We start from the raw sequence: 15,892 nt of genomic DNA, 5'->3' as shown, positions 1-15,892 counted from the left end.
AATGAGGCATCAGTCAGAGACAAAAATGAACTCGTTTCAGATTCTCAGCGATGTTTCTGCTAATTCAGACATTAAATCGCATTCAATTTACGCAAATCCTTTCAAAAATGAATAACATAAATCTGCCCTCAATATCCAGAAGCGTATGAGTTCATAAGGATTAAACACATTTACATCATTATGTTTTTGTAGGTAAAAGTATTTAGAAGCTACCTATAGGACAATATAGCGAGAGCGAGGTATGGGTTAGTGTGGCATTTTCATTTCCCTTAGTTTCTGTCTTACCCAGGCCATGGTAGCAGGACAGTTGCTGGTAGATCTGTTTCATACGCTCTATGTTGAGGCGGCTTGCCTCTGCATGATGCACCATGGGTTTGGGGTAGTGTACACCAATTATACATTTGGCTGCTTTCTGGACGCTTTCTGGTGCATTCCAGGGGTCGTAGATATACTTGGCTGGGAAACCCCTCAACACTGGCAAATATCGCCTTCAAGAGAAAAGGGGAGTACATTATATACATATATAATGTAATCTATTACATTATAACATTACAATTTCTGGCTATTATCTGTGACCAGGACAGCAAGTCTTTGTGGTGTATCGCGAGCTATGGTATCCAGGAAAATGCCACCACGAAGGACGAACGACAGGAGTAACTGTCGACGCATTAGGAAGCTGTCTGAAAGGGATATCCAGGTACAAACCCAGATTGTGCAGCTCGACTCTCCTGTTTGTTGGGAGCTCCACAGAGACAATATTCATGGTCGGGCTGCTACAGCCAAACCTTTGGTCACTCATGCCAAATGTCGGTTTCATTGGTGCCAACAGTGTAAATCTTGGGCTGTGGACAATGTGAAACATGTGTTGTTCTCTGATAAGTCCACCTTCATTGTCTTTCTCATATCCGTGGGAGTTACGATGTGGAGAAGCTCCAAAGAGGCTTAACACCCGGACTGTTGCGTGCCCAGAATGAAGTACAGGACGGATGGTTTGGGCTGCAATATCATGGCATTCCCTAATGTGTTTGATGGGCGCATCACTGCCAAGGACTACCGAACCATTCTGGAAGACCATGTGCACATAATGTTTCAAACATTGTACCCTGAAGGGGGTGCCGTGTATCAGCATGATAAGGCACCAATACACACAACAAGACTTGTGACAGAATGGTTTGATGAACATGAAAGTGAAGATGAACATCTCCCATGGCCTGCACATTCACCAAATCAAAATATTTTTTTTGATTTTTGATTTTTTTTAAGAGCCACTTTGGGGTATTTCGGAGGAGCAAGTCAGAAAACGTTTTCCTCAACCAGTCTCACATAGTGACCTGGACACTGTTCTGGAAACCCCTCTGTCCACTGTGAAGGACTTGTATCTGTCATTTCCAAGACTAAGTGATGCCATATTGGCCGCAAAAGGAGGCCCTACTACACCATACTAATAAATGATTGTGGTCTAAAACCAGGTTTCATTGTCCAACTGGAAATTGTGTAAGTAAAATATGTCCCTTCAAGTTCGATTAAGCCATCAAATTATGTGGATAATACTCTAGATTTTTAGATATTTTAAATAAGAGGAAAGAACAAAGCACTACACTTTAAGATATTTATCTGACAAAATTATTTGGGAAAAAAAGACAAACTACAGCCATCTTTTTAAATTTTTTTTAAAAACAAAAAAGCTCACAAGAAAAAGCATAAATTGACTATGCTATACTCCAAGTGCAACTACGCAATATGCTATATATCTAACAAATTTTGAATACATTTTCCTAGGCCGGACATGTATAATTTTACTAAATGTTTTGAGGCTGAAAGTTAAATATATTTTGTCCAGAGGCTTAACATTTTATCTTTGTTCTAACTCACCGTATGTAGTCTCCATTGGGGTCGGTGCGTCGGCCAAAGCTCACGGGACAGTAGCAGTGGAAGAACTGCTGGAAGAAGGAGCTGCAGGACAGCCACATCCAGCTTCCTGCATTCACACTCCAGTCTGCATCCAGCAGCAGCTCCTCAAAGACCTGCGAAGACAGATGCATGTGAGTGCCGCCACTGAACGTCTGTTTTATTAATAAAATACTTAAAATAATCACAATAATAAGCACTTCATACTTTCATGCCCTCCTCCCAGCTGATCCACAGGTCTCCACGGGTGAGGAAACAGGCGACTGCGTGTCGGGCCAGATGGTGGATCCAGCCCTCTTGCCTCAGCTGGGTCATGATGGCATCGATCCAGGGGAAACCCGTCCTGCCTTCAGCCCACTTGGCCAAAGCCTCTGGGTTTTTGTCCCACGGGATCTGCACACAAATGGGGTTGCCTTCCATCTTGTCGAAGCGTGGGTTGTTGGTGGCGGCCGTGTAAAAGAATTCACGCCACAGTAATTGGCCATAAAGTGACAGAGGAGGTGAGCTGTTCTTTTTGACCTGTAGGGGAAAAAAAATTTAATTAACAAAAGTGATCATTGAGCTAGCACTCTACATGTTCCCTGAGTCGTTTTAACATTAAGAACATAATTTGACTGACCTTTCTGTAGAGGTCTGTGAGTTTGAAGTAGAAGAGTCGACAGGAGAGGCAGCCGAATCTTAAATACGGACTTAAGCCAGTGGGACTGGCCAATAGTGAATTGGCATTCATTCTTGGACGCTCAAAGTTGGCCACCCAAGCCTAGAAATAAAGGTATTTGTTATTTAGATGCCAATATTATTAATCCTACAGTTGTGAATGTGTGACTATGGAGTGTCTCCGACCTTTCTCTCCAGGTGCCTCTCTAGACGAGTGAGGGCCTCTGTTTCTCCTCCAGGCCACACAGCTGAGGACAGGCCCTCTGTGTCAAAGCCTGTTTCAGCAAAAGCATCAACAATTACACTTTTTCAAAAATCGAAACCTTTAAACGTAAAGACAGTTTGAACTGTTTAAGGATGTATTACATACTTCATGAAGGTGAGTATTTTAGTATGCTACACATTTTAGCTTGAAGATATTTGATTTGTTTTGAGAGACAGCAGACTGACCAAGCTCTTCCAAAGAAGGAACTCCGAACTTCTCATCGTGGTCATCAGAGACAGGAGTGTTGCACGACCCCATGACTTCTGCTGTGATTGTTTCTGCCGGGATCTCCACTGCCTCCATTCTGCTGATGAGAGTCTGGAAGCGCTTGTATGTGAGCGGAGACTGGCCTCCATTCAGCTCAATGATCCTGAGAGACAACAATCCACCAGTGAGTAAGAAAAATCTAAGTCATTACAGTTGACTCTTTGCTAAGCCCTGCCTTAAATTTGTTACTGACCAATCGTACCTTAACAACTGTTGCCATGTGCCATATCAGACAAGCTTTTGATCTATTCTAATGTCAATCTATGGTAGTTCTGTGCGTTTTGGTAGTTACAAACATACTTTTTTACAAAATATACTGGAATATTCTAGCTAAATCTTGAGAATATCATTAAGAACACCTACATTTGCTCCAAAGTAAATTAGGGGGCGTTTACATGACAGAGTTTTCAACTAAAAACTGAAAATGTTTTATGCATTTTGGCCATTCATTTACACGACAACAGGGTTTTGGAGGCCTGAAATTGCAAACTTTTGAAAACTATACCATTATTATGTAAACTACAACAATGCAAATTTGTGAAAACAGTAATGTCATGCACATGCGCATTACGTGTTCAGTCTAGGCACTAGGGTTGGGAACCGAGAACCGGTTCTTATGCAGAACCAAAACTGAAAAATGTTTGAAAAATACCAGAACCGCGCGAAATTCCTAAGTTTCGGTTCCGAAAACGGTTCTGGTGCAATGTGTGTGCGAAGCGCTGGAAGCCTATCCTTTAATAGCGAGTGACAGCCAGTGTTGCCAAGTCCGTGGTTGTCCCGCGGAATTGGGCTACTTAAACACTGTTGACGCGGGCTGTGTTTCATGTCCGCAGGTTGAAGCGACCTCAATTATGTGATATTTAGCCCCGGAAATGCGAATTTTACCGGAGAAGCCCCCCTGAAATGCAATTGGCTAGTTTTGAGTAGCAATTGTGCGGGTTTTGTTGTGAAAACCTGGCAACCCTGGCTCAGCTCATCATGAATATTAATTACGTTGCCTGCCGCTTCCAGGAGTGCAACGCAGTTCAGCACTGAAAGCCCTCGCGCTACACATTTACGGTTTTGCGTCAGATATTTTCTCGTTGACCACCAGCATGGCGAAGAGAAAGTCACAAGTATGGATTCATTTCCAAAGAATGAATGATAATGAAGCAAAATGTAACACATGTGAAAAGTTAATAACATGCAAAGGAGGCTGCACTAGCAATTTGACAAAACATTTGCTACAGCACAGAGTGCCACAGGGCTTATACCAGATTTATAGTGAAAGGCCTATATATATATATATATATATATATATATATATATATATATATATATATATATATATATATATATATATATATATATATAAAATGTGTTGCAAGAATGGCTTAATCAATACTGTAATATATGTACAGTACAGGACTTTTTTGACATTGCCAACCTGTTAATTAATTTTAGAGCAAGTAATAAACACAAAATGGATTGTTTGAGTTGCGTATTGTGCCTTTTTCCTTTACCACTATTAGTTAATTTTAATGGAACCGGAATCGTTAGGCGGAACCAGAACCGGAACCGGAAAATTTCTCACGATTCCCAACCCTACTAGGCACGTAGTGTTTCTTTATAAAGTGACATTGCCAACTACTGGCCTGGCATGAATAATACAGCCTTTTTAGTTCGGATCCGTGTGAATGGGGATTATTTTGACAACATTGTTTTCTGTACGCACAAAATGCAAAGGAATAACATAACACATTTTTTTATTACTTTATAAACTAATTTTTAACTTTAATTTGCATATTGATTTCAGGAAAGTACTGATTGTCTGAGCAAGCTAAGGCAACCAAGGCGGGTGGAGCTTAGCAAAGGGTCAATACTACAAACAAATTAATTATGAAGGAAAAGTTATAACAAAGCTGGATGGATTTAGATGTACGTACTTGTCCAGATCGTAGAGCGTGTGAGAGATGCGAACAATCACCTCCACACCTGCCTCACAGGCCAGCTTCTTGATGGCTGCATCTCGCTCCTTTCCAAATGGCTCTGAGTCATACTCGTAGGACAGACGAGTAATGTTCCACTCCTGGACACGTTTCAAAAACATACTATTAGGGGGGCGTAAAAGATTCACCCATAGACACACAATGTAGATTGAGAGCCAAGTCTCAAAATATATGGATGATTAGATGTAAAATGCTATTTAAAGGACAAAATATATTGTTTTTGCCTCAGTCATATTGCATCTAATCCAGAAAAGTTATCCTGGTGCATTATTACTTTAGAAATCTAACAATTCAGTCAGTTGAAATTGCAAACCTTGAACAGCCTGGGGAAGACATCGGTGGGTTGGCCACGGATAACGAAGAGTCGTGAATTGAGTTTGCGGAGGCTGGCGTCCAAGTCTTCCAAACACTGCAGTAAAAACCTGAGCAACAAGAGACATGACATGTATTTATAGCCACATACTGACAAATAATATCATGCACATTATATAAATCTAACAATAAGGCAGGTCTACTCACAATAACTATTGCAGCAACAGAATATACTGAATTGTAAAACATGTCAAAGAGGGCAAGGCATTGAACAAGGATAGGGTAAAAAATAACTATCCACTGGCAGAATAATGGCTATAATTATAGATAATTACTTGCTGAAGCTACAGTGCATTGCAAAAGTTTTTAACCAACTTTTTAATAATTAACATTAAAATCTAATTCTATTTTTTTTCCTAAGCATTCAAACTCGGTTTTTAATGATAAAGAATTTTCTTCAATTTAAACATGCTATTTTTAAACACATTTTAGTTTGATTAATCATATGTCATGATTCAGTATATTGCAATACATTCCAATATGATAATAGATTAATTACTCCATTCCTGCTTTGGAAAATGGGGCAAAACATAGGACATACAGAATGCCTTAGTCAGCTTGACAGCATTGGCATGATTACTAACAAAGAGCCATGCTTACAGTGAAAGAAACTGCTAAGTGAACACTGATATTATTATTAAGCAGAAAGCTGCCATTAAAACTTATATAGCCGTCCTTATATAGCTGTCATTGTGCAGCTACAGACACTCAATTATACAAGAGATGCACTCCAATGACCCTGAATCCATTCACCTGACTTCCAGCCAGCTCAACCTTCAATATATAGACAATATCTGAATTTGTGACCGTCCAGAAGTAATCCGTTTTGAGTAGTTCTGCTCATCTGTATCAACTTGCTTTGCTACAAATACTGCAAAAAATGCTTTTCTTACTTAGTATTTTTGTCTCGTTTCTAGTCTAAATATTTAAAACATTCTTAAATCAAGATGCATTTACTAGATAAGTAAAATGACATAAGATATTGTTTCTTGTTTTCTGAGAAACCCCCCCCCCCCCAAATGAAGTGGGTTTTTGCTTGAAACAAGTATAATTATCTGTCCATGGGGTAAGAAAAATAAGCTTGTTTCAAGTTTAAAAAGACAAGATTTCAAACAGAAACAAGCTTATTTTTCTTACCCCATGGACAGATAATTGTACTTGTTTCAAGCAAAAACTCACTTCATTTGGGGTTTTCTTCTGAGAAAACAAGAAAAAATATCTTATGTCATTTTACTTATCTAGTAAATGCATCTTGATTTAAGAATTTTTAGATATTTAGACCAGAAACGAGACAGAAATACTAAATAAGAAAAGCATTTTTGCAGTATAATTGCCATTCACAAAACTGAAATTCACTGCCATTAACAAAATTCTAAGTTTTGATGCCGCTAATCGCTTGGAAAAAATCTGGTGATTATATAATCCTCAACCTGGTACCTTGTAAAAAAAGACTTGACCTTTACAATTATGCGTCCTTGGCATTGCTACCACCATGCTCATACAGTTGAGCTACAGGAATATACTGTACATTTACTGAATAAACTATGAGCGGTGCAGTCCTGTGTAAAATTTGCCATCGGGAATGCTGTGGGTGGTTGCTGGGGGCATTGATGCAAGGTTGCTAATGTGTTCCGAGTGGTTTTTAATGTTTTACTATGGGGTTAATAGTGTTTTGGGTGGTTGCTTACTGGTCCAAGTCAAAATAGGCCATATGAGATATTATTTGGTTCCCTCCTTCAGTGTAAGACTACAATGTTGCACTATTTGAGGTATCTTTCATCTCTCATCCCGTCAACAATGTAGAGCTACCTGCACCAAAGATTTATTCATTCACTTTTTAAGAATGGCAGCTGTGATGTACGGAATAATATGTTGATTCAGTGAAATAGGGAGTTGTCTGAATGATTCAAGATTTAACTTTTCAATCTGATTTGCCCATTGGCAGATTGGCTCATTATAAAGAACCACGCCATGTGAGCGATTTGATCGCTAATTGATTGTACAGAACATTTTTTTGGCGTAGTGCTGTTGAAAATTGCTACAGAAAACCCAATAGATCTTTTAAAATAGGAAGCAGCAGCCATCTGAAGAGCACTTGGCCATAATGCAGTGTGTTGTTGACCCAGAAACCCAGTTCCTATTGTCTGCAGGATCTCGCATAACCTTAAATGCTGAGTAAGAGGAAAGCTCCAGCCTCCAAAGCTAACCTCTTCTCAACCCCCAGATGACTCTGCTAATCCTGGCCAAACTATACTAAATCTCAAATTAAATCTCTCTAAAACTGTGGTTATCACACAGTCAGACAAAAGAATGTTATGCAATTTGCATTTCAAGGATTCCTGTCTGGGTCTTAGTGCAGAGCAGACACTTAATGTGTCTTGGCATGACAGTTTTGTATCATTTTAGTATTTGTATGCCTGATGAAGGTCATAATATCGAAACGTTGCCAATAAAAAGTTTCGATTTCTTTTGTAAGTATCGATACTGTGCAGGATTTCCTTTAACTTTTGAGATTTTATCATTTTAGTACAAAATCCATTTTGTTCTTAAAACTCATAATCTATATGACTGACATATGATGGTGATGTTTCTGCCTGGACTATAAACTAACCAAAAGATGCTGAGGAAGTGGCCTGGTGCTCTACAGAGTGATCAATCAAACATTTATTTAGTGTCACATGGATTACGGTCTGTTTGAGGATGATTCATCATGGTCTTCTGATGAACTTCTGAAAAAGCCAGATGAATTACTATAATATAGTAGGACCTGAGCCATGTTGACTTGGGACAGAAAGCAACCACCTAGCAACGAACAACAAACACATAAAACCTCCCTGGCAATGCCCTAAAATCATGGGTAAGCAGCGTCATTCATATTTATAAAATGTTGCATTATATCCTTGGTCAAACTTTAGTTTAGGGTCTAATTTTCACTAATAACTATAAACTACAGCTTTTGCCTCAAACTCAATAAACTAGTTACTGCTTATTAATAGTTAGTAAGGTAGTTGTTAAGTTAAGTTATTGTGAAGGATTAAGGGATGTAGGTCATGCAGAATAAGTGCTTTATAAGTACTAATAAACAGCCAATATCCTAGTAATATGCATGCTATTAAGCAACTAGCTAACAGTGAGGATTGGACCCTAAACTAGTGTTACCAAAAATTCTTACTGACTCTAATCTTTTGAACAATAGTGTATGTAAACACAGGAAAAATTCCCTAATTAATACAGTCCACGTGTAGCAGGATTCAGCGCACAATACAAACTTTGATATATCTGAATGGCAGCAGCTGTGTCTGCACGGCTGTCAAAAACCCTGTGAAGTAGCTCAACTAAGACAGTGGGGGCCAAAAGTCTAGAAATAATGCAGAATCTGAAATGTTCCTTTTTGCGTCATCATTTTGAATGGTTTAAAAATGTTTATTCCAGGTTTAAATAGACAAAGATCCCACGCGTAGAGTTGAAAGAGATGAGGAAATTGATCGCTTGCCATTTCAAGATACTTTATTTAACTCAATAAAATAAAAAGCGTAAAAAAGAATAAATCTAAACAGCAATGCAACAGCTTAAACACATATGATAACACATCACTGAACAAGGAACTGAACAAACTGTGGGCTTATGCTGCCTTCACGTGCTATCGTAAATACTAGCTTCCTAGGTAAAAATTGCACATGATGTCGTGTTTACCACTGGGAAGTTCGGAAATCATTTTTACGCCCAAATTCCCAAGATGGGCGTGCCATAAACTTTGAACATTATGGCGAGGAGAACTACTACCTTGACAGGTATGATTTATTCGTTTTTCCCCAAAACAGCTAGATCATCTTGTCTTGTCATTAATGTAGTGCATATTTACATATACAAGTAACCATTTGAAGCGTATTGTATGTTTTATACAAAGCGAAAATAGCCCGCATTTGACCGAAATTACAGATTTGTCAGAAAGTGGACTATCTGGATAGCATCGTAAATGTTTATATGGTTTTCACAATAAATAGGCAAGAATAAACCTGGTGTCCTCCATGATTCCTGTGCATTCCGACAACTAAGCACTTGAATGCAACAAGCTCGCAATCACGACTTCTGAAGTGGGAATTATGACATTTCCGATAGTACGTGAAGGCAGCATTAAATACATGAGATTATGAGCAACTCAACAAGAACCAGGTGTGACAACCTGTCACCATGACGACTGATGAGTGATAGGAACAGAAAACTGAAGGAAGGTTAACTAAAGGTACATTTACACGACAGCGGTGTACTAAAAACGGAAAAGCTTTTCCTTGGCGTTTTTTTGTGTAAAGACGGCAACATTGTCAAAATGATTCCCGTTCACATGAAAATGATTAAAAACGCTGTTTTCATGCCAGGCCGGAAGTTGGCGATGTCACTTTGCAAACAAAAACTACGCACATACAGACTGAACACGTAATAAGCATGCGCTTGACGCCACCGTTTTCACAAATTCATCTTTTTGTAGTTTACAAGGAGATTATAAAAGTAAAACTGTCAGAAGAAAAGCTACAGCACTGTGACTGGAGCAGTACCCTAAGGTACAAAAGTGAAACGGTATTAATATGTACTTTTAAAGTACCATTTCGGGGTAAACAAGGTACAAAAAAGTACCTTTTCACTTTTGTACCATAGGGTACCGCCGCCCCAGTTTGTGTTTTTCAGGTTTAGTTGAAAACTGTGTCATGTAAACGGCCCCTAGAACACAGGCAGGACAGAGACAAAGAAAACCATGACTAGATCTTAAACAGAAGAAAATTAAACTAACCATAATCCTGACATCTCTCATTTTTGGATCTCACTATATATCAGTGATTACAAATGACCAAAACATGTCCTTTTATTTCTGTACTGTTGTACGATCCTGCCTGCTACGCATGTCCTCACAGGAAACGCAGCCTCCCTCTCTTGTCATTGACTCGCTGCCCTATGATTTGAATCAAAGACAGTTGTCCCCTCGTCATCTGATCCAGTGACACACAAACAGAACCCGGATCATTTGGTCAGAGAACACCACAGTATCATGTTATATGACTAGCGGCAGCATTGTTGTAATGATTGCAGAGATAATATAGTGCAACAAGTTCAAATTGAAGTCAAATCAAATGTGTGGTGTATGTTAGCAGTCAGTTCTACAGATATACCGGTAGATCCCTCAATATTTTAATAATATGTCATAATATATAACCACATTTTACAGAGCCAGTATGGGAGCAAATATACTTGCAATAACCAAACAGGCATAAAAATACAAAATACAAATTATATTTTGATTTGTTTATTATTTTATATTTTGTAAATTCAATTATAATTTTATATCTTGTAAACATTTGTAAATTTCCCCATCTATCTTCCCCGGTTCAAACTAGATGGGTCCTATCAGAGCTTATTTTGATACCATGGTGAATAAAGTAGGTCACCACGGCTGAGCATGTTACTAAGCATTTTGTATATAACCTATATAATACACTAACCCATTTCTGATCCCAACACAATGGAGATACAAGACAGCGGATAAAGGCGGGAGACACTTAACCCTGTTCAATTATCACAGAAAACAATCAGATCACCTGTGCTGTCCAGCAGTTGGCCTTGCCTCAAGTGTGTGAACACACATTTACAGAAACCGATAGATATGCACACACCATTTGCTGTAGTGTTTAGATATCTTGCACATGGTTAAAAAGCATTGGAAAACACAAGCACAGAAACTCATTTACTCATCCTCCTTTTTCCCAAACCGATGTCTTTCTAACGTGGGTCACATGAGGAGACATTTATAGAATGTCTAAGCTGCTCTTGTCCATACAATTAATGAGTCAATATTTCATCATTTAAGGCTATCATGTGACTTTCGAAGACTTATATTTTTTGTCGTTTTTGCCGTTTACAGTCCCAGGTTCTCTTCCACTTTCATTGTAAGGATGAGAGCAGCATGAACATTCTTCAAAACTCATTTTGTGTTCGATATTGGAAAGTCAAACAGTTTGGAACGACATGAGGGTGAGTAAATAATTACATAACTTTTGTTTATGGAGTAACTATACCTTGAAGAGTTTAAGAGAAAAGTAGTAAGCAAGCATGGGTGTGGTTAACTAATGCAGGGGTCTGTATAATGTAATATCGCTTGTAGTTAAAGGATAGTTCACCTAACAATGAGAATTGTGACATTAATTACTCACCCTCACATCGTTTCAAACCCGTAAGACTTTCATTCATCTTCAGAACACAAATGAATATCTTTTTGATTAAATCTGAGCCTAAAAGCCTAAAATTTAATCTGTTTATAATATAAAGCGATCATGAAATTTCGACTAAACCACTCAGTTCACATGGATTAGTTTTACGATCTCTTTATGAACTTTTTGAAGCGTCAAAGTGTTAGTTGCATGTCAACGGAGGGACAGAAAGCTCTCAGATTTCATTAAAAAGATCTTCATTTGTGTTCTGAAGATGAACGAAAGTCTTACAGGTTTGGAACGACATGATGAGGGCGAGTAATTCATGACAGAATTTTTATTTTTGGGTGAACTAACCCTTTAAGGACTCAAAACAGAGACTGTAACTTAAGCATTTGTTTAGCTTTTCATCTATGCAAATACAGTTTCAATATGCTCAATGCTTCTGAGCATTATTTAGAACTCCCTGACAGTGGTCAGAAAAAGTTTATGAAGATGTTAAAAGATATTTTGGCTCCTCTTTGGAAACCAAAATAGCTGTACATTAGCCTAGAAATCTAGGTGCACCCTAGCGGCAGCAAATCTAATTTGCGGCCAGGGCGTCTAGCAACTCTCCGTTGAATTGCGAGCTGGAAAAACCAAACTCTGGTCAGGCCAATCACATCGTGTATAGAGTCGGTGGGCGGGCTTAACATAATGACGGCAGAGTTGCAGCGGTTCCGCATGCTACTCGTAAACAAAGAAGCTGGCGAACAGCCTTTCCAATCGGCTTTGGCCGTGACTCTGGAAGACTTGGAGTCAAGATTTTCTTTGAGAAAAGAACAAAGAACGGCATTGAAGTCATTCTTAAGAAAGGAAGATGTATACAGAGTTTTGCCGACCGGATACGGCGAAAGTTTAATCTATCAACTAGCTCCGTTCACCTTCTTCGTTGCTCTGGTTGGTTGTAGAGCAATCCTATTGCGTGCAGAGGGAATTTGAAAGACAACCGTTTATCCCGCCCCTCGGATTGAGCCCTGCCAATGGGGAGTTCCCAGACCCAACATCTTAATGTGGGTCTGGTTTGTCAGGCTAGTCGTACATATAAACCTTGGCTGAATCTGAAATCGCCCCCTTAACCCTCAATCACTATTCCCTTTAGTCCACTAATACAGTTCACTTGAAGGAGTGAATGAAAACAAGTGAGCAAATTCGGACAGCCGTTGTGTGTACATCGGCCGTACATTCGTTATTGCGGTGCAATGTGGGATTGAATGAGTGCGCTCAATAAATTTCGGACACCACTACAAATGGCTATCCCCTCAAATAGTGCCCTATTTAAGGGCATAAGGGCGATTTTGGATTCAGCCCTTGACAAGGTTTGAATCAGTGTTTCACTGATCACTGTCATTTAGAAACCACTTCAGAAGTGTCCTGCCATAAGCCGCTAATTGGACCTTGCTCAACCAGTCAGTAGACTCAACAAGTTACAAAACATACTAGTTTTTTCTCTAGTAATTCAGAGATATAATAGCAACCAGTCACTCATTTGATCTCCAGCTAAAATGTGTAAAATGTCTCTGTTAAAAGCAAAGTCTACAAGTCCAATGCATGTTGTTCTTACTATACTTTTAGACTGTTAATAGTTTACCTGAAGAGTTATAAATTATACTATGCATATTTCAAATAATGGAGGTTAATTGCTATTTATGCCATTGTGATAGAATAGAATTGAAACATAGAATAGATTAGCAGCTGTAGCTTTGAATAGTATGGAGTAGAATAGATAGTAGATTAAACAGATTATAATAGAATTAGAAAACAAAACATAAAATGATAAATTAAGTCAAAACTAATAGGCGGATAGGGTCCCCAATCTACCCACTGAGTAATAAATATATAACTATATAGTTTATTGAATTACAAAAAGGCTGTATTACCGTAATAGCTTACATTATTTTGCAACATATTGTATTGTTACCACAATAGATGTCTTTTATGTCCCTTTTTTTCCTTTTAATATTTCATACTACTATTATGGATGTAATTTCTGTTTCACATATTTAGTTTTTTTTCTTTCAGCCAATGTGACCAATTGTTGATTGTCTTGATGGGTACCATTCAAATGTAAGGGAATGTTGAAATTACTGTAATAATAACTTGCATTTTGAAAGAAAAAAAGAAAACAATAAAATGGAATGGATAGAATCTTTCACAAAAGTCAGAATTAGATTATGATAGAATAGATGTAGAATAGACAGAAACAGAATAGAAAAACTATAGTAGAATAAAATAGAATGCATGTGGAAAAGATGAACAGAATCAAAACAATCATAAAAGAATGCAATGAAGTACAGTAGAATATAATGTTTAGTAACAGGTGGTGTGTGTGCGTGTGTGTGTCATCCTTGTTAGCTACTCCAAACATGATCTTGTAATGCATTGCAAGCACATATATTTTATTATTTGGCATCCTGGTCCTTTACCTCCACCTGCTGATCCCGACGTTCGATGATCCGGCGAACCATGGGTCAAGGATGTACACACAGCGGACATTGTGCGCTCCCTGGATGGAGTCTCTGAGTGATGGATTGTCGTGGAGCCGCAAGCCCTTCCTGAACCAGTGGACCGTGTTTACCACCATTACTCCACTTAAGTCCCTTCAACCGTTTTTAGTATGCTGGGGTGATGGGATACAAGTCTCCTTCACGTTGCTCTACTACACTCCAAAGAAGAAACCGCTTTCAAATGCGTAAAAAACAAGAAGTATTCTGATAATGTCACTGCAAATGCGCGTTCAAATTATCTCCGGGGGTGACAAAATAATTAGCCTTGCTCTAACAAAACACTTTCCATCATTACGTATAGTGATTTGGCACACGACCACAGTTGAAGCATTGGGGCACGCGCTGGATAACCGCGCAACAGCCGAATACACGACCGGCTTTAGGACCAGGACGCAACGCAAAGTACACTTCCCTGTTGTATAACTTGTTTTTTCTGAATTACCCCAAATAATCAATAATACTGTATTTATTTTATATGTCGCATGTAGAGCAAGTTTAGCTTTGAGTTCTCTTCAATGTCAGTGCGCGTGGTCTTCCAGCTGAAGTCAAAGGAGTCCGACGTGCGAGCCCAAATCAGCGCGATTATGTAAAAATGTATATTGGGTCGAGCCCCTCGTAACCGCGTTACAGGCAACTGTCGCAAAATAAAGAAATGTCCCGCATGAAAAGAGACTTCGCGTTAGGTATCCTACGTGTCTTGATTGTTTCCCCTCAACGTTACATAAACTTTAAAATATTTTCCCACGGAGAAGGTTCCACACACTCTCGGCCAGTCTCGCCTTGGCTCCACCTCGATGATTGCGCGCATGAAGAAGCGCGTTCTGTTTTGTCCAGCCCTGGTATGACGTAGCTGGTCCTCAGTCACGTTCCTTTGGTGAGCTCAGGGTGTGATTGACTAAAATACACTAACCTGTTATACCTTATGAAATGTTCTTCATTTCATAAATGTGAATGATGATTACACTTTATCGTCTATGTTAATATTCACACAACAGCAATGTCAAAAATGTTCATATATATATAAAAAACGATTAATAAATTCGTATAATTGTTATAAATCGTGTCTATGCAAACTCTGCTCGGAGTTTGCATATATAAACCCTGCAAGGCTTGATATACACATTTCCATCCCATAAAGACAGTTAAGGACTTTAGTTACAATCCTTGAAGCTGATTGGCTGGAGCTTAAGTACCCGGATAAGCACATGGGAAGCGACATGATCAAGCTCGTGTCAGTGCGCTGTTCTTTTCTGAAGCAGGAAGGCGCTGTTGAGTCGTGCTGTCAAAAACACCTTTTCTTTACTTTTCTGTTGGCAGAAATGTATTTTTTGCGCTTTGTTTGCATCAGACATCTGCATGCATACAGTTCTGGTCATGTTCCTGGTCCTGTTTATACTTTTTAAGCAAAATTGCATTTTGTTATTGATTATTATGCCCCATCCCACCTTATTTTTCTCTCTCCTGACCATAGATGACACTAAATCTAATCTCAGCACTATTGATGAATGGCTATGGTGGGGTCTTCAGGGTTTCTTATATGTAAGGAGGGGGGGCTTCGTGGACAGGTTTGAAACCACTGGCGCTAATTCATACATTTAAATTGATCAACGTTTTAGTAGTTGAAACTTGGCTAGCTTTAACTAGCTAATTCAGTAAATGCTACCTTGCTAATATAGATAACACAATGCTTTG

At 38.8% G+C, this 15,892-nt stretch overlaps 1 protein-coding gene across 1 annotated transcript in view; it reads right to left on the bottom strand.

The window, feature by feature from the left end:
• Window positions 1-15,321, bottom strand: part of cry1a (cryptochrome circadian regulator 1a) — an 18,231-nt gene extending 2,910 nt beyond the window's left edge. The window contains exons 1-9 of the mRNA XM_079817494.1: window positions 14,120-15,321; window positions 5,399-5,507; window positions 5,023-5,165; window positions 3,016-3,200; window positions 2,752-2,840; window positions 2,528-2,668; window positions 2,116-2,427; window positions 1,873-2,024; window positions 286-488 (exon numbers count right to left, since the gene is read on the bottom strand). Of these exons, the coding sequence (XP_079673620.1) occupies window positions 286-488; window positions 1,873-2,024; window positions 2,116-2,427; window positions 2,528-2,668; window positions 2,752-2,840; window positions 3,016-3,200; window positions 5,023-5,165; window positions 5,399-5,507; window positions 14,120-14,277 (1,492 nt within the window). The 5' untranslated portion in view covers window positions 14,278-15,321. The remainder of the gene's footprint in view (window positions 1-285; window positions 489-1,872; window positions 2,025-2,115; window positions 2,428-2,527; window positions 2,669-2,751; window positions 2,841-3,015; window positions 3,201-5,022; window positions 5,166-5,398; window positions 5,508-14,119) is intronic.
• Window positions 15,322-15,892: the final 571 nt, after the last annotated feature.

This window comes from Gobio gobio (genome assembly GCF_949357685.1).
Source record: "Gobio gobio genome assembly, chromosome: 5".
In the NCBI taxonomy this organism is placed as follows: Eukaryota; Metazoa; Chordata; class Actinopteri; order Cypriniformes; family Gobionidae; genus Gobio; species Gobio gobio.
This window is presented reverse-complemented; position numbering and strand designations above follow the sequence as displayed.